The sequence below is a fragment of the Oncorhynchus mykiss genome, chromosome 22 (genome assembly GCF_057628025.1).
Source record: "Oncorhynchus mykiss isolate SJ-2025 chromosome 22, ASM5762802v1, whole genome shotgun sequence".
Taxonomy (NCBI): Eukaryota; Metazoa; Chordata; class Actinopteri; order Salmoniformes; family Salmonidae; genus Oncorhynchus; species Oncorhynchus mykiss.
In genome coordinates, this window is record NC_143043.1 from 55,784,947 (window position 1) to 55,803,804 (window position 18,858).

An 18,858-nucleotide genomic window follows, 5' to 3' on the forward strand; every position below is an offset into this window, starting at 1 on the left:
TCCTGACTTACTAACCCCATCCATGTTTCATAGTACTACCTCTGACCCAATCTGTGGCACTAAATTCTACCTCTGACCCAATCTGTGTCACTAAGTTCTACCTCTGACCCAATCTGTGGCACTAAATTCTACCTCTGACCCAATCTGTGGCACTAAATTCTACCTCTGACCCAATCTGTGGCACTAAATTCTACCTCTGACCCAATCTGTGGCACTAAATTCTACCTCTGACCCAATCTGTGGCACTAAATTCTACCTCTGACCCAATCTGTGGCACTAAATTCTACCTCTGACCCAATCTGTGGCACTAAATTCTACCTCTGACCCAATCTGTGGCACTAAATTCTACCTCTGACCCAATCTGTGGCACTAAGTACTACCTCTGACCCAATCTGTGGCACTAAATTCTACCTCTGACCCAATCTGTGGCACTAAGTACTACCTCTGACCCAATCTGTGGCACTAAATTCTACCTCTGACCCAATCTGTGGCACTAAATTCTACCTCTGACCCCAGTCGTAGTTCTAAGTGCTCCCTGTGCCTCTTAGATCATCAACCAGACGTTAACCCCGACCTGGAACCAGATGCTGTTGATGACCCGGGTCACGCTGCATGGAGACCTAGCTCACCTGGAGCAGGAGCCACCGTGCATCGTCATCGAGGTGTATGATGACGATGCTCTGGTGAGCTAACAAACCAACCCCCTTCTCTCTGACGTTACGATATGCCTTCATTTCAACAGACACAGTGCCAGTCTGTTTTTGATCTGTTGTTGCTCACGTTGGCAAGAGATCGGAAACAGACTGGCGACCAGGATATCATTTCATCACTTCAAATGTAAAGGTTAAAGGTTAAATAAAAATCAAAAGGTGAAAATATATTGGTTTACGTAAATCCCTTGACGACAGTGACCTTTACAGAACTGATTTATAATCCAGTTGGAGTGTCTGGTGTTGGGACAGACTATTAAAATTGGGTAGCTGTCCTGCTCCCATAAGGATTTGTCTCTGTTCTCTGAGATTTAAGCACATATTTATTCACCTGTATGTATCTTGTGCTTCTTTACCCCCAGGGCAAGGCAGAGTACCTGGGCAGCACGGTGGCAGTGCCCGTGGTGAGGGTGTCAGAGCAGCCCTACTCTCCTCCCCAGCTCCAGTACAGTCCTCTGTTTTCTGGATTCCAGTCTGGGGGAGAACTGCTGGGGGCCTTTGAGCTCATACAGGTAGGGCCCTACTGGAGACTGAGGCACAACATGAAACACTATTCCCTATGTGGTGCAATGGATGTTTGTTTTGAATTCTGTCAAGCTGAGTCGAGGGGGATTCCTAGTTCAGTCAAGCTGAGTCGAGGGGGATTCCTAGTTCAGTAAAGCTGAGTCGAGGGGGATTCCTAGTTCAGTAAAGCTGAGTCGAGGGGGATTCCTAGTTCAGTAAAGCTGAGTCGAGGGGGATTCCTAGTTCAGTAAAGCTGAGTCGAGGGGGATTCCTAGTTCAGTTAAGCTGAGTCGAGGGGGATTCATAGTTCAGTAAAGCTGAGTCGAGGGGGGATTCATAGTTCAGTAAAGCTGAGTCGAGGGGATTCCTAGTTCAGTAAAGCTGAGTCGAGGGGGATTCCTAGTTCAGTAAAGCTGAGTCGAGGGGGATTCCTAGTTCAGTAAAGCTGAGTCGAGGGGGATTCCTAGTTCAGTAAAGCTGAGTCGAGGGGGATTCCTAGTTCAGTAAAGCTGAGTCGAGGGGGATTCCTAGTTCAGTTAAGCTGAGTCGAGGGGGATTCATAGTTCAGTAAAGCTGAGTCGAGGGGATTCATAGTTCAGTAAAGCTGAGTCGAGGGGATTCCTAGTTCAGTAAAGCTGAGTCGAGGGGGATTCCTAGTTCAGTAAAGCTGAGTCGAGGGGGATTCCTAGTTCAGTAAAGCTGAGTCGAGGGGGATTCCTAGTTCAGTAAAGCTGAGTCGAGGGGGATTCCTAGTTCAGTAAAGCTGAGTCGAGGGGGATTCCTAGTTCAGTAAAGCTGAGTCGAGGGGGATTCCTAGTTCAGTAAAGCTGAGTCGAGGGGGATTCCTAGTTCAGTAAAGCTGAGTCGAGGGGGATTCCTAGTTCAGTAAAGCTGAGTCGAGGGGGATTCCTAGTTCAGTAAAGCTGAGTCGAGGGGGATTCCTAGTTCAGTAAAGCTGAGTCGAGGGGGATTCCTAGTTCAGTAAAGCTGAGTCGAGGGGGATTCCTAGTTCAGTAAAACTGAGTCGAGGGGATTCCTAGTTCAGTAAAGCTGAGTCGAGGGGGATTCCTAGTTCAGTAAAGCTGAGTCGAGGGGGATTCCTAGTTCAGTAAAGCTGAGTCGAGGGGGATTCATAGTTCAGTAAAGCTGAGTCGAGGGGATTCCTAGTTCAGTAAAGCTGAGTCGAGGGGATTCCTAGTTCAGTAAAGCTGAGTCGAGGGGGATTCCTAGTTCAGTAAAGCTGAGTCGAGGGGATTCCTAGTTCAGTAAAGCTGAGTCGAGGGGATTCCTAGTTCAGTAAAGCTGAGTCGAGGGGATTCCTAGTTCAGCTGAGTCGAGGGGGATTCCTAGTTCAGCTGAGTCGAGGGGGATTCCTAGTTCAGCTGAGTCGAGGGGGATTCCTAGTTCAGCTGAGTCGAGGGGGATTCCTAGTTCAGCTGAGTCGAGGGGGATTCCTAGTTCAGTAAAGCTGAGTCGAGGGGGATTCCTAGTTCAGTAAAGCTGAGTCGAGGGGGATTCCTAGTTCAGTAAAGCTGAGTCGAGGGGGATTCCTAGTTCAGTGAAGCTGAGTCGAGGGGATTCCTAGTTCAGCTGAGTCGAGGGGGATTCCTAGTTCAGCTGAGTCGAGGGGGATTCCTAGTTCAGCTGAGTCGAGGGGGATTCCTAGTTCAGCTGAGTCGAGGGGGATTCCTAGTTCAGTAAAGCTGAGTCGAGGGGGATTCATTCTCTGTTCTTTCTCGCTCCATGATTTTTCTCCCACTCTGTAAGTAGTGGTTGTTTCATTGTTATTCATCTCATAGATCCCAGAATCAGGAGAAGAGTATCTGCCTGCGCTGGACGAACCAGACGGTCAGATCTACCCTGTACCTGGCAACATTAGACCTGTACTGAGCAGGTATCGATTAGAGGTGAGAGGGAGATCAACCTAGAGTGCAGTACCTCTAGAATAGGATGCAGGGCATTATTCCACTGTGTGTTAGTTGGAATGGTATGATATGTTTTGTGTATGTACTTTGTTTGGTAGTTCCTATGTGATATTAAAGGATTCTGTTCTGGGTGTTGTGACGGTGTTCTCTGTGTCGTCCAGGTGTTGTTCTTGGTGTTGTTCTGGGTGTTGTGACGGTGTTCTCTGTGTCGTCCAGGTGTTGTTCTGGGTGTTGTTCTGGGTGTTGTGACGGTGTTCTCTGTGTCGTCCAGGTGTTGTTCTGGGTGTTGTTCTGGGTGTCGTCCGGGTGTTGTTCTGGGTGTCGTCCAGGTGTTGTTCTGGGTGTTGTGACGGTGTTCTCTGTGTCGTCCAGGTGTTGTTCTGGGTGTTGTGACAGTGTTCTCTGTGTCGTCCAGGTGTTTTTCTGGGTGTTGTTCTGGGTGTTGTTCTGGGTGTTGTTCTGGGTGTTGTGACGGTGTTCTCTGTGTAGTCCAGGTGTTGTTCTGGGTGTTGTGACAGTGTTCTCTGTGTCGTCCAGGTGTTGTTCTGGGTGTTGTTCTGGGTGTTGTTCTGGGTGTTGTGACGGTGTTCTCTGTGTCGTCCAGGTGTTGTTCTGGGTGTTGTGACGGTGTTCTCTGTGTCGTCCAGGTGTTGTTCTGGGTGTTGTTCTGGGTGTTGTGACAGTGTTCTCTGTGTCGTCCAGGTGTTGTTCTGGGTGTTGTTCTGGGTGTTGTTCTGGGTGTTGTGACGGTGTTCTCTGTGTCGTCCAGGTGTTGTTCTGGGTGTTGTGACGGTGTTCTCTGTGTCGTCCAGGTGTTGTTCTGGGTGTTGTTCTGGGTGTTGTTCTGGGTGTTGTGACGGCGTTCTCTGTGTCGTCCAGGTGTTGTTCTGGGTGTTGTGACGGTGTTCTCTGTGTCGTCCAGGTGTTGTTCTGGGTGTTGTTCTGGGTGTTGTTCTGGGTGTTGTGACGGTGTTCTCTGTGTCGTCCAGGTGTTGTTCTGGGTGTTGTTCTGGGTGTTGTTCTGGGTGTTGTGACGGTGTTCTCTGTCGTCCAGGTGTTGTTCTGGGTGTTGTTCTGGGTGTTGTTCTGGGTGTTGTGACGGTGTTCTCTGTGTCGTCCAGGTGTTGTTCTGGGTGTTGTTCTGGGTGTTGTTCTGGGTGTTGTTCTGGGTGTTGTTCTGGGTGTTGTGACGGTGTTCTCTGTCGTCCAGGTGTTGTTCTGGGGCCTGAGGGAGCTGAAGAAGGTGCAGCTCCTGTCTGTGGACCGTCCCCAGGTGTTTATAGAGTGTGCTGGGAAAAGCCTGCGCTCCTCTGTTATCCAGAGCTACAAGACCAACCCAAACTTCACCACGCTGGTGGACGCCTTCAACCTGGTAACTAACACGACCAACCCAAACTTCACCACGCTGCTGGTAACTAACACGACCAACCCAAACTTCACCATGCTGGTGGTAACTAACACGACCAACCCAAACTTCACCATGCTGGTGGTAACTAACATGTAGAATAGTGGACAGGTGTTGTCTGTTAACGAGGTAGAATAGTGGACAGGTGTTGTCTGTTTACGAGGTAGAATAGTGGACAGGTGTTGTCTGTTAACGAGGTAGAATAGTGGACAGGTGTTGTCTGTTAACGAGGTAGAATAGTGGACAGGTGTAATCTGTTAACGAGGTAGAATAGTGGACAGGTGTAATCTGTTAACGAGGTAGAATAGTGGACAGGTGTAATCTGTTAACGAGGTAGAATAGTGGACAGGTGTTATCTGTTAACGAGGTAGAATAGTGGACAGGTGTAATCTGTTAACGAGGTAGAATAGTGGACAGGTGTAATCTGTTAACGAGGTAGAATAGTGGACAGGTGTAATCTGTTAACGAGGTAGAATAGTGGACAGGTGTAATCTGTTAACAAGGTAGAATAGTGCACAGGTGTTATCTGTTAACGAGGTAGAATAGTGCACAGGTGTTATTTATTTATTTATTTATTTCACCTTTATTTAACCAGGTAGGCCAGTTGAGAACAAGTTCTCATTTACAATTGCGACCTGGCCAAGATAAAGCAAAGCAGTTCGACACATACAACGACACAGAGTTACACATGGAGTAAAACAAACATACAGTCAATAATACAGTATAAACAAGTCTATATACGATGTGGTCAAATGAGGTGAGATAAGGGAGGTAAAGGCAAAAAAGGCCATGGTGGCAAAGTAAATACAATATAGCAAGTAAAACACTGGAATGGTAGATTTGCAGTGGAAGAATGTGCAAAGTAGAAATAAAAATAACGGGGTGCAAAGGAGCAAAATAAATAAATAAATAAAATACAGTAGGGAAAGAGGTAGTTGTTTGGGCTAAATTATAGGTGGGCTATGTACAGGTGCAGTAATATGTGAGCTGCTCTGACAGTTGGTGCTTAAAGCTAGTGAGGGAGATAAGTGTTTCCAGTTTCAGAGATTTTTGTAGCTCGTTCCAGTCATTGGCAGCAGAGAACTGGAAGGAGAGGTGGCCAAAGAAAGAATTGGTTTTGGGGGTGACTAGAGAGATATACCTGCTGGAGCGTGTGCTACAGGTGGGAGATGCAATGGTGACCAGCGAGCTGAGATAAGGGGGGACTTTACCTAGCAGGGTCTTGTAGATGACATGGAGCCAGTGGGTTTGGCGACGAGTATGAAGCGAGGGCCAGCCAACGAGAGCTGTTATCTGTTAACGAGGTAGAATAGTGGACAGGTGTTATCTGTTAACGAGGTAGAATAGTGGACAGGTGTTATCTGTTAACGAGGTAGAATAGTGGACAGGTGTTATCTGCGTCCCACATGACACCTTATTCCTTATGTCCTTTAGTTCTCTGGTCAAAAGTAGTGCACTATAAAGGGAACCGGGTGACATTTGGGACACAGACAGAGATACATGCAGAGTTGACCTGACCTTCCATCTTGTTCTCCTCCCTGTCTGTCCCTTCCCACAGGAGCTGCCTGAGAATGAGAACCTTCACCCTCCCCTGAACATCAGTGTGGTGGACTGGCGAGCATTCGGACGCTCCACCGTGGTGGGAAACTACACCATCAACAACCTGAAGCCCTTCAAATACGCCCCTCCTCCAACGCTGTCCGCACCAACCTCACCACGGGGACCTGACAGCAGAGAGGGTAGAAGTCAAATCCTACAAATGGTTACATGCTGTTTTACCGACTGTTGAACAGGACTTTCAGGCGGTGCTGTTTTACCGACTGTTGAACAGGACTTTCAGGCGGTGCTGTTTTACCACCCCGTGGTGTGCTTTGTGTTTTCAGATTTAGGTATGATGCCCCAGTCTAATGTAGACAATGTAATCCCTTTGTCATCTGAGGATGTCTCAATCAACATCTACCAGGAGATCTCTCCTACACCCCCACCACCACCTCCACCCGAACAAGACAAGAAGGAAAAGGTGAGAGGAAGAAGACACACACACACGCACACACACACACACACAAACACATTAACAAGCATTCTCCGTATAAAACAGGATTGGAGGAAGAGCTCTCGGAAGTCTACTAAGAGAAGGAAGCGTACCGTAGCAGATGAGTCTGGGGATAACGTCCTCGACTGGTGGTCCAAGTACTACGCCTCGGTAGACAAGAGACAGCAGGTAAAGGTATCCAAACACTATTGGTCCATGTGTTGGACTGTAGTTGGTCCATGTGTTGGACTGTAGTTGGTCCATGTGTTGGACTGTAGTTGGTCCATGTGTTGGACTGTAGTTGGTCCACGTGTTGGACTGTAGTTGGTCCACGTGTTGGACTGTAGTTGGTCCACGTGTTGGACTGTAGTTGGTCCACGTGTTGGACTGTAGTTGGTCCACGTGTTGGACTGTAGTTGGACTGTAGTCGGTCCACGTGTTGGACTGTAGTTGGTCCACGTGTTGGACTGTAGTCGGTCCACGTATTGGACTGTAGTTGGTCCATGTGTTGGACTGTAGTCGGTCCACGTGTTGGACTGTAGTCGGTCCACGTATTGGACTGTAGTCGGTCCACGTGTTGGACTGTAGTCGGTCCACGTGTTGGACTGTAGTCGGTCCACGTGTTGGACTGTAGTCGGTCCACGTGTTGGGCTGTAGTCGGTCCATAGAGATGGACCAGAGAGCACATCCTCTATGGACCTAAACTAAACTGAGGACCTCTGTTATCTCTCCAGGCCAAGCAGAAGGAGGTACATCCCTTTCCATACATCTATGATAATGGTGAGTAAGAGCTTTAACACATTTTCCAGACAGGAAACTTTGATTGGCCGTTCAAATGAAATGAAAATAGTTTTCATCGTGACGATGCTTCATAAAACAACAGGTGTAGACTAACAGTGAAATGCATGCTTACGGGGGGCCCTTCCCAAAAATGAGACATTGGAAATATTCAAAAAAGAATAACACAAGGAATAAATCCACAATGAGTAACGATAACTTGGCTATATACACGGGTACCAGGCTATATACACAGGGTCCCAGGCTATATACACAGGGTACCAGGCTATATACACGGGTACCAGGCTATATACACAGGGTACCAGGCTATATACACAGGGTACCAGGCTATATACACGGGTACCAGGCTATATACACAGGGTACCAGGCTATATACACAGGTACCAGGCTATATACAAGGGTACCAGGCTATATACACAGGGTACCAGGCTATATACACGGGTACCAGGCTATATACACAGGGTCCCAGGCTATATACACAGGGTACCAGGCTATATACACGGGTACCAGGCTATATACACGGGGTACCAGGCTATATACACAGGTACCAGGCTATATACAAGGGTACCAGGCTATATACACAGGGTACCAGGCTATATACACGGGGTACCAGGCTATATACACGGGGTATACTGTAGGTAGGGGTAAATGATAGATAATAGACAGTAACAGCAGTATGCTGTAGGTAGGGGTAAAGGATAGATAATAGACAGTAACAGTATACTGTAGGTAGGGGTAAAGGATAGATAATAGACAGTAACAGCAGTATACTGTAGGTAGGGGTAAAGGATAGATAATAGACAGTAACAGCAGTATACTGTAGGTAGGGGTAAAGGATAGATAATAGACAGTAGCAGCAGTATACTGTAGGTAGGGGTAAAGGATAGATAATAGACAGTAACAGCAGTATACTGTAGGTAGGGGTAAAGGATAGATAATAGACAGTAACAGCAGTATGCTGTAGGTAGGAGTAAAGGATAGATAATAGACAGTAGCAGCAGTATACTGTAGGTAGGGGTAAAGGATAGATAATAGACAGTAACAGCAGTATACTGTAGGTAGGGGTAAAGGATAGATAATAGACAGTAACAGCAGTATACTGTAGGTAGGGGTAAAGGATAGATACTAGACAGTAACAGCAGTATACTGTAGGTAGGGGTAAAGGATAGATAATAGACAGTAACAGCAGTATACTGTAGGTAGGGGTAAAGGATAGATAATAGACAGTAACAGCAGTATACTGTAGATAGGGGTAAAGGATAGATAATAGACAGTAACAGCAGTATACTGTAGGTAGGGGTAAAGGATAGATAATAGACAGTAGCAGCAGTATACTGTAGGTAGGGGTAAAGGATAGATAATAGACAGTAACAGTATACTGTAGGTAGGGGTAAAGGATAGATAATAGACAGTAACAGCAGTATACTGTAGGTAGGGGTAAAGGATAGATAATAGACAGTAACAGCAGTAAACTGTAGGTAGGAGTAAAGGATAGATAATAGACAGTAACAGCAGTATACTGTAGGTAGGGGTAAAGGATAGATAATAGACAGTAACAGCAGTATACTGTAGGTAGGGGTAAAGGGGGGTGGGGGGGGGTAGAAGCTGTTCAGGGTCCTGTTGGTTTCAGACTTGCTGCGTGGTAGCAGAGAGAACAGACTATGACTTGAGTGCCAGGGTTTTTTATTGTTGTTAAGGTTTTTGGTATCTTGAGTTTCTTTTCTTCATGAATACAGTAACTTTGGACAGCGCCTCACACCACATTGTTGGGTATTACAGTATTTCCATTCCAAACCTTGCTGTCATTGTTGTGTATTACTGTATTTCCATTCCAAACCTTGCTGTCATTGTTGTGTATTACTGTATTTCCATTCCAAACCTTGCTGTCATTGTTGTGTATTACTGTATTTCCATTCCAAACCTTGCTGTCATTGTTGTGTATTACTGTATTTCCATTCCAAACCTTGCTGTCATTGTTGTGTATTACTGTATTTCCATTCCAAACCTTGCTGTCATTGTTGTGTATTACAGTATTTCCATTCCAAACTTTGCTCTCCGATGGAGTAGACTCCTTGGGTAAGGACATGCATAGCAAGACAGTAGTAATTCATCGCATGGTTCCTAACTTCCCTCCTTCTATCAATCATTTTTTGGTGGCAAGTATAGTCCATTGCACCTCAATAGAATAGTGTTATGGGGGAAGGCTGTGAAATACAATGGTTGTGGGGGGGGGGGGGGGGGGGGTCTATGGGTGTCACAAGGTCGGTATCCGTAGATGGTGTTACACCTGGCAACCTATTTAGCAATCATAGCCAACTGTAATTGTTTGCACCTGAGTTGCACCTTGGTTGCTTTGTGCTTAATAATTCAGTTATTTTCCTACATCTAACTGGACATCTAGATGTTTACTTTACTGTTGTTAATATATACAGTTGAAGTCGGAAGTTTACATACACCTTAGCCAAATACATTTAAACTCAGTTTTTTCACAATTCCTGACATTGAATCCAGGTAAAAATCCCTGATTTATGTCAGTTAGGATCACCACTTTCTTTTAAGAATGTGAAATGTCAGAATAATAGTAGAGAGAATTATTTATTTCAGCTTTTATTTCTTTCATCACATTCCCAGTGGGTCAGAAGTTTACAATTTTGGCCCATTCCTCCTGGCAGAGCTGGTGTAACTGAGTCAGGTTTGTAGGCCTCCTTGCTCGCACACGCTTTTTCAGTTCTGCCCACAAATTTTCTATAGGATTGAGGTCAGGGCTTTGTGATGGCCGCTCCAATACCTCCTGCAGCAAAGCATCCCCACAACATGATGCTGCCACCCCCGTGCCACAACATGATGCTGCCACCCCCGTGCCACAACATGATGCTGCCACCCCCGTGCTTCACGGGTCTTCAGCTTGCAAGCCTCCCCCTTTTTCCTCCAAACATAACGATGGTCATTATGGCCAAACAGTTCTATTTTTGTTTCATCAGGCCAGAGAATATGGCTTCTTCCTTGCTGAGCGGCCTTTCAGGTTATGTCTATATAGGACTCGTTTTACTGTGGATATAGTGGTAAACCGTCCATCGCATCGTCTGGGGTAGTCGTGCCTTTGTTAAGTCTGTGAGGGGAGAAGCTATTGCGGCAAAGTTAGGTTACAAATCGACTGTAGTACCCTGCTAACCCCAGGTAAGACTTCACCTGCCTCTTGGTTCGGGGGACCGGCCATCCCCTAATGGCAGCCATTTTTTTTTCTTTATCTTGGGGTTTCACATTTCCCCTCCCGATCTGATATCCCAGGTATTCCACCACGGCGTAGCCCAGCTTGCACTTGTGGGGGTTTGCGGTCAGACCTGCATCCCTTAGCGCATCAACCACTGCCCGTATTCTACAAAGATGGGATTCCCAACTGTCACTGTGCACAATTATGTCATCCCAAATAAGCAGTCACTGTGCATCCCAAATAAGCAGTCATGATACAGTCCATGAGTCGCTGAACGGTCGCTGGTGCCCCGTGGAGCCCGAAAGGAAGTACTCGGTAGTGGTATAGCCCCCCCGGGGTGAAGCCCCGAACTCCCGGGACCGCTGCCAGCGTACCCCTTCGTCAGGTCCAAGGTGCTGACTATCTTGCCCTCCCCAAGCGGTCGATCAGTTCATCCATCCGGGGCATTTTTTTTTTTTTTTTTTTTTTTTTTTTTTTTTATACCTTTATTTTACTAGGCAAGTCAGTTAAGAACAAATTCTTATTTTCAATGACGGCCTAGGAACAGTGGGTTAACTGCCTGTTCAGGGGCAGAACGACAGATTTGTACCTTGTCAGCTCGGGGATTTGAACTTGCAACCTTTCGGTTACTAGTCCAACACTCTAACCACTAGGCTACGCTGCCGCCCCGCATCAAACTTACTGACCTCGTTCAGGCCCCGGAATTCATTCCCGTCCGGTTTCGGAACCATGGCTAGACCACTCGCTGTGGGACTCCTGTAGTACCCCCATCTCTAGCATTGTCGTCACTTCCCGCTGGACCGCCACCCTCCGGGCTTCTGGTATCCGGTATGGACGTTTATGCACTTTTTCTCCCGGACGTGTGTGTACATGATGTTCCACGAGATCCGTACGCCCCGGCACTTCTGTGAACATGGCCGTATTCTGCTGGACCAACTCTCTGAGCTCTTGTCGTTGGGTCGGGCATCTTCCCCCATTGCAACTTCGACAGAGGGTGGGCTCTGCTGTGGCTGGGTCCACGTTACGCACAGCGCCTCTCGTGCATGCCATTTCTTCAGCAAGTTGACATGGTAAAGCTGGACGGGTTTTCTCCGTCCTGTTAGGGGGACATTATAATTGACGTCGCCTACCCGCTCAACGATGTCGTAGGACCCATGCCACGTAGCCAGGAATTTACTCTCCATCGTGGCGATCAGCACAAAGACCTTCTCACCTGGGTGGAACTCTCATGGTTGGGCCCCAAGGTTGTAGATACGCTCCTCGGCACGTTGCACCTGGGCCATGTGCTCTCTCACCATTGGCCAAATCGCTGTCATCCTCTCCCTCAACTCCTCCACATGTTCTACTAAACTGCGAAGGGGGTGGTCGGCTGCTCTTCCCAGACCGCCTTGACTAGGTCCAGCAGCCCGCGTGGCCGACGGCCATACAGGAGCTCAAAGAGCTGGAAGAGCTCTCGTGCGATACATTTTGCTGCCACCATGCGTAGCGGGATTGCCTCAGGATACCGGGTGGCGTAATCCACGATTACCAGGATGTATTGGTGTCCCCTCGCGGTCTTCACCAATGGACCAAGGAACCAAATGGTTTCTATAATGTACCCTCTGAGCTGTGATCTGGCACTCCAGGAAACTACGGCAGTAGTCCTCCACGGCGTGCTTGACTCCGGGCCAGTGGAACCGGTTCCCGATCCGCTTCCTGGTTTTCTCCATCCCCAGGTGTGCCCCAAACAGGTAGGTGTGGGCAAGCTGCAACACTGTCCTAACATACTGGCTGGGTATGAGTAACAAGTATTTTATCTCCCCATTGTGCTTTACTACCTGATACAATAAATGATGCTTGATGGCGAAGTTGGGTTAGCGCCACTCACTGACCCCAGGTAGCAGCACACCATCCACACCTGGCCCCTCGCGTTCTGGAGATTGGGGTCTTCAAACTGACCCGTGAGGATTCCCATGTCGGGAGGTCCGTCTAGGGCCTCAACCTCTCAACCTCCATAAAAAGCCTGAGGTATTCTTCGCGCGGTGGCTCGCTTGTCGGATCGGGGTTGTCTCCCTCCTCCGGGACCGACTCAGGCCCAGCAGACACCTCTTGTGGCAGGGGTTGGGTTGCACTTTTTCCTCTTCTGCTCGCCTCCCCTGGTCCCTCCACAGTGCCTGGAAGAGAGGACAGACCGAGGAGAATGGACATGTGCGTTGGGGCTGTTCCTAATCTGCCCATCTGGCACTCCCCCCTTGGGGTGGTTATCCTCACTGGCACCGTTGGGGTACCTCTTCGTGTACACAGGACACTGTCACCTCCTCGTTCCACGGTTCCTCCTTCCCCCTCTCGTGTGAGCCGGGTGGGCCAGGGTCACCATGCTGCCGGAGTCCAGCAGAGCGCTGGTGTCGATGCCATCGGTTCGTACAGAAACTATCGGAGGGGCCATCTCGGTGTGCACCCAACAGGTGGTGACATAACATGCCATCTGGGTTACCCCAGAGCTGGGGGATGCGGAAGGCATGGTTGGGACAAATTCTTTTTTACAATGATGGCCTAGGACTGGGTTAACTGCCTTGTTCAGAGACAGAACGGCATACTTTTACCGTGTCAGCTCGGGGTGTCGATCTAGCAACCTTTCGGTTACTGGCCCAACGCTCTAAACACTAGGCTACCTGCCGCCCGGTAAACTGTGGGGTGTTGGGTTGAGCGTGCAGAGATTAACACAGAGACCGGGAGGTTTTAGTCCGCAAACACAACTTTACTAGGACATAAAATAAACATAACAAGAAAATCACGTAGGTTTGGCTCATTTCTTCTTCTCAGCTTCGGCTCTGTGTCGGTCTCTCCCTGTTCTCTCCCGCGGTGTGCCACAGTGCTCCCTTTTATGTGTCCACGGCTGGTTGGTACTTTCCCCTAGTTTACTCCTGTTGGATCTCTCCGTGTCGGGGTGTCCAGCTCATGGACTCCCAGCAGAGGGAGCCAACGTCACATCACGTACCTCCCCTCTATTACAGGGGTAGACCTCCTGGGATACCACAATATAGATTATTTTGTACCTGTTTCCTCCAGCATCTTCACAAGGTCCTTTGCTGTTGTTCAGGGATTGAATTGCACTTTTCGCACCAAAGCATTTTCATCTCTAGGAGACAGAACCTCCTCCTGAGCGGTATGACGGCTGCATGGCCCCATGGTGTTTATACTTGCGTACTATTGCTTGTACAGACGAACGTGGTACCTTCAGGCATTTGGAAATTGCTCCCAAGGATGAACCAAACTTGTGGAGGTCTGCAATCTTTTTGAATTTTCTTGATTTAGTTTGATTTTCCCATGATGTCAAGCAAAGAGGCACTGAGTTTGAAGGTAGGCCTTGAAATACATCCACAGGTACACCTCCAATTGACTCACATGATGTCAATTAGCCTATCAGAAGCTTCTAAAGTCATGACATCATTTTCTGGAATTTTCCAAGCTATTTAAAGGCACAGTCAACTTAGTGTATGTAAACTTCTGACCCACTGGAATTGTGATGCAGTGAATTATAAGTGAAATAATCTGTCTGTAAACAATTGTTGGAAAAATGACTTGTGTCATTTACAAAGTAGATGTCCTAACCGACTTGGCAACACTATAGTTTGTTAACAAGACATTTGTGGAGTGGTTGAAAAACTAGTTTTAATGACTCCAACCTAAGTGTATGTAAACTTCAGATTTCAACTGTATACATATATATGTGTATGTGTATATATATATATGTGTGTGTGTGTGTGTATGTGTGTGTGTGTGTGTGTATATATATATATGTGTGTGTGTATGTATGTATGTATGTATGTATATATATATATATATATATATATATATATGTATGTTTGTGTGTGTGTGTGAATGTCAGTCATGTATTGCCTTTTGCCCCAGTCACTGGACAGCAGGATGGAGACAAGAAAAAGAACCCAATATTGAATGTCTCTCAGGAAGGTGTGTCCAAACTGGCAACTCTACAGGTAAAATCTGCTGCTCTCATTAAATGACCCTTTTCAACCAATCATATCAGTATACATTAGTTATTTGAAGCTTTGCTGAGTATGAACATGTACAGGTTGTTTTTTTTTTTACCATGTTTCTGTGTATTGTAAGGTTATTCAAAGTTTAATATTGTCATGTTCTGATGAGATCACATTGTATAGCAGTGTGTATTTGTTCTGTACCATACTGCTGAGTATGAACAATATGTCAATCTCTATGACAAGCTCTATGACAAGGAGTTGGAGTCGGAGTTTGGTCCGTTTGATGACTGGGTCAACACCTTCGAGCTGTTCAGAGGGAAAGCCAACGACGAGGTGGGGCGTTCCAGTGAGGAGAGGTTCGTTGGGAAGTTCAAGGTGAGTGGTTCTGTGCGTTTTTTTTTATCACGAATCTTGTTCTGGAGGCAAAGCTGTAAAACGGTCACTTAGCTGGCACGGCCACAAAGTCCTAAAATCAGATTTCAAACCTAAACGTAACCACACTGCTAACGAACCCTAATGTCTAATCCTAACCTTAAATTAAGACCAAAAAAGCACATTTTTTTGAGTTTGCAGCTGGAGATCACTCAATGAACATCCACCTGCGGTTCTAGCCTGGTCCCAGATCTGTTCAACTCCTAGGACTTGGCGAGACAACACAAACACATCTGGGACCAGGCTACAGCGATTCCAATATTATGCTATGTAACCACTATAAAAAATAATGCTTTCGTTTGGTCAGGGTCGGTAATGACGATCCAAACTCCTGTGTACATCTAGGGTCGTTTCTGCTTGTACAAGCTAACTGAGGAGGATGATGAGTGGGAGGAGAGTCCAAACTCGGGCCAGTTTAAGATCACCCGAGGGATCCCGCCCAACACCTCCGTCAAGGTTCTCATCAGGGTTTACATCGTATCGGTGAGTAGTGGTAGTTGACCCTTTGGGTTGACTGTGACCTTAAAGAGATGTGTCACGTCATGTGTCATCATTGACCTGGGTCGTCATGTTCCCCCGGGGCACCCTGTAGCAAAACATTTTGCAATGGAAGACAACAAACAAACAAAAATCTGTGTTATTTTCTTCCATTTGGTTCCAAATGAACACAACCCTGGCTATGTCTGTCCGTCTCTTCAGGCATCCAACCTCCACCCAGCCGATACTGATGGGAAGTCTGACCCCTACATTGTTCTGAGGCTGGGGAAAACTGAGATAAAAGACAGAGACAACTACATCCCCAAGCAACTCAACCCAGTCTTTGGCAGGTGGGAGAATTATGCAATAATGCCCGAGGAGGTGTGGTGTACGGCCAATATTCCACGGCTAAGGACAGCCCTTATATTGGCCGTACACCACAAAACCCCAATAGGTGCCTTATTGCTATTATAAAATGGTTACCAACGTAGTTATCGTTGAAAAATAAATGTTTTGTCATACCAGTGGAATACGGTCTGATATACCGCGGCTGTCAGCCAATCAGCATTCAGGCCTTGAACCACCCAGTTTATAATACATTTTATACCATCCTTTGACAGAAGCTGTTTCCCTGGTTATATTTTAGTCAGATGAACAAGCAAACAGAATCCAGTATGTTGGTGGGTGTCAGTGCAGAAAAGGAGCAATTGTTTAACATCATATCCATTGGAGGATTCTCAGGATTATATACTATTTTTTTTAACCAGCGGTTTTGTAGTTTAGTCAGCTGAACAAAAGCATAATGTACTTGGTATGTTTGGCAGAGATGAAAAACGTAACTCCAAATCCTTTTTATCCTGTTCCCAACAGGTCCTTTGAGATCCAGGCTACGTTTCCTAAAGACTCCCTGCTGACTACTCTGATCTATGACCACGACACCATCGGGACTGACGATCTGATCGGGGAGACGTGCATAGATCTGGAGAACCGCTTCTACAGCCGACACCGGGCCACCTGCGGCCTACCCACTGAGTACAGCATGTGAGGAAACACCTTCTTCTTCTTCTTCTTCACCACCCTGGGTTTTGGGTCTCTTCTTTCTGCCTTACTCTTATGTCATGTTCATAACCACTAAGACATTCGTTATGTCATGTTTATAACCATGTCATGATGCTGTTATAACATGTTATCCTTCTGTCTTAGTGATGGTTATAACGCCAGGAGAGACTCCACCAAGCTGTCAGAGTTACTAAGACATTCGTTATGTCATGTTTATAACCATGTCATGATGCTGTTATAACATGTTATCCTTCTGTCTTAGTGATGGTTATAACGCCTGGAGAGACTCCACCAAGCTGTCAGAGTTACTAAGACATTCATTATGTCATGTTTATAACCATGTCATGATGCTGTTATAACATGTTATCCTTCTGTCTTAGTGACGGTTATAACGCCTGGAGAGACTCCACCAAGCTGTCAGACAGACATTCGTTATGTCATGTTCATAACCATGTCATGATGCTGTTATAACATGTTATCCTTCTGTCTTAGTGACGGTTATAACGCCAGGAGAGACTCCACCAAGCTGTCAAGACAGACATTCGTTATGCCATGTTTATAACCATGTCATGATGCTGTTATAACATGTTATCCTTCTGTCTTAGTGATGGTTATAACGCCTGGAGAGACTCCACCAAGCCATCTGAGCTGTTGACTACGCTCTGTAAGGAGAACAGGCTAGATGGACCCTACTTCAGACCTGGAAAAATCACCATCGGGGGCAATGTCTTCGCTGGGAAAACCCTGTTTATGGATGAAGGCATTTAACTTAGTTTATACTGTGTATATATATATATATAAACCAATTAAAATAACGACCGGAAAATGAAGGCAACGACAGCATCACGTCACAGTGACAGGCAACGACAGCATCACGTCACAGTGACAGGCAATGACAGCATCACAGTGACAGGCAATGACAGCATCACAGTGACAGGCAATGACAGCATCTAGTCACAGTGACAGGCAACGACAGCATCACGTCACAGTGACAGGCAATGACAGCATCTAGTCACAGTGACAGGCAATGACAGCATCTAGTCACAGTGACAGGCAATGACAGCATCACAGTGACAGGCAATGACAGCATCACGTCACAGTGACAGGCAATGACAGCATCTAGTCACAGTGACAGGCAACGACAGCATCACGTCACAGTGACAGGCAATGACAGCATCTAGTCACAGTGACAGGCAACGACAGCATCACGTCACAGTGACAGGCAATGACAGCATCTAGTCACAGTGACAGGCAATAACAGCATCTAGTCACAGTGACAGGCAATAACAGCATCTAGTCACAGTGACAGGCAACGACAGCATCGAGTCACAGTGACAGGCAATAACAGCATCTAGTCACAGTGACAGGCAATGACAGCATCTAGTCACAGTGACAGGCAACGACAGCATCGAGTCACAGTGACAGGCAACGACAGCATCGAGTCACAGTGACAGGCAACGACAGCATCACATCACAGTGACAGGCAATAACAGCATCGAGTCAGTGACAGGCAACGACAGCATCGAGTCACAGTGACAGGCAATAACAGCATCTAGTCACAGTGACAGGCAATGACAGCATCACATCACAGTGACAGGCAATGACAGCATCTAGTCACAGTGACAGGCAACGACAGCATCTAGTCACAGTGACAGGCAACGACAGCATCTAGTCACAGTGACAGGCAATAACAGCATCTAGTCACAGTGACAGGCAACGACAGCATCGAGTCACAGTGACAGGCAATAACAGCATCTAGTCACAGTGACAGGCAATGACAGCATCGAGTCACAGTGAGAGGCAATGACAGCATCTAGTCACAGTGACAGGCAATGACAGCATCACATCACAGTGACAGGCAATAACAGCATCTAGTCACAGTGACAGGCAATGACAGCATCTAGTCACAGTGACAGGCAACGACAGCATTGAGTCAAAGTGACAGGCAACGACAGCATCACATCACAGTGAGAGGCAATGACAGCATCGAGTCACAGTGAGAGGCAATGACAGCATCTAGTCACAGTGACAGGCAATGACAGCATCACATCACAGTGACAGGCAATGACAGCATCGAGTCACAGTGAGAGGCAATGACAGCATCTAGTCACAGTGACAGGCAACGACAGCATTGAGTCACAGTGACAGGCAACGACAGCATCACATCACAGTGAAAGGCAATGACAGCATCACATCACAGTGACAGGCAATGACAGCATCTAGTCACAGTGACAGGCAACGACAGCATCTAGTCACAGTGACAGGCAACGACAGCATCTAGTCACAGTGACAGGCAATAACAGCATCACGTCACAGTGACAGGCA

The 18,858-nt window shown here is 47.0% G+C and overlaps 1 protein-coding gene across 5 annotated transcripts in view; it reads left to right on the forward strand.

The window, feature by feature from the left end:
- Positions 1–18,858, forward strand: part of fer1l6 (fer-1 like family member 6) — a 62,849-nt gene that overhangs the window by 31,601 nt on the left and 12,390 nt on the right. For 2 of the 5 annotated variants that reach the window (XM_090216458.1, XM_090216457.1), the window contains exons 21-35: positions 549–683; positions 1,073–1,222; positions 3,014–3,121; positions 4,350–4,511; positions 6,103–6,283; positions 6,428–6,564; positions 6,643–6,765; positions 7,311–7,356; positions 9,406–9,450; positions 14,477–14,562; positions 14,809–14,940; positions 15,343–15,480; positions 15,697–15,824; positions 16,345–16,515; positions 17,139–17,293. In XM_090216458.1, coding sequence (XP_090072584.1) covers positions 549–683; positions 1,073–1,222; positions 3,014–3,121; positions 4,350–4,511; positions 6,103–6,283; positions 6,428–6,564; positions 6,643–6,765; positions 7,311–7,356; positions 9,406–9,450; positions 14,477–14,562; positions 14,809–14,940; positions 15,343–15,480; positions 15,697–15,824; positions 16,345–16,515; positions 17,139–17,293 — 1,897 coding nt within the window. Of the gene's footprint in view, positions 1–548; positions 684–1,072; positions 1,223–3,013; positions 3,122–4,349; positions 4,512–6,102; positions 6,284–6,427; positions 6,565–6,642; positions 6,766–7,310; positions 7,357–9,405; positions 9,451–14,476; positions 14,563–14,808; positions 14,941–15,342; positions 15,481–15,696; positions 15,825–16,344; positions 16,516–16,913; positions 17,294–18,858 lie in introns of those variants that run through there. The other 3 variants (XM_090216460.1, XM_090216459.1, XM_090216462.1) reach the window with 2 other exon arrangements.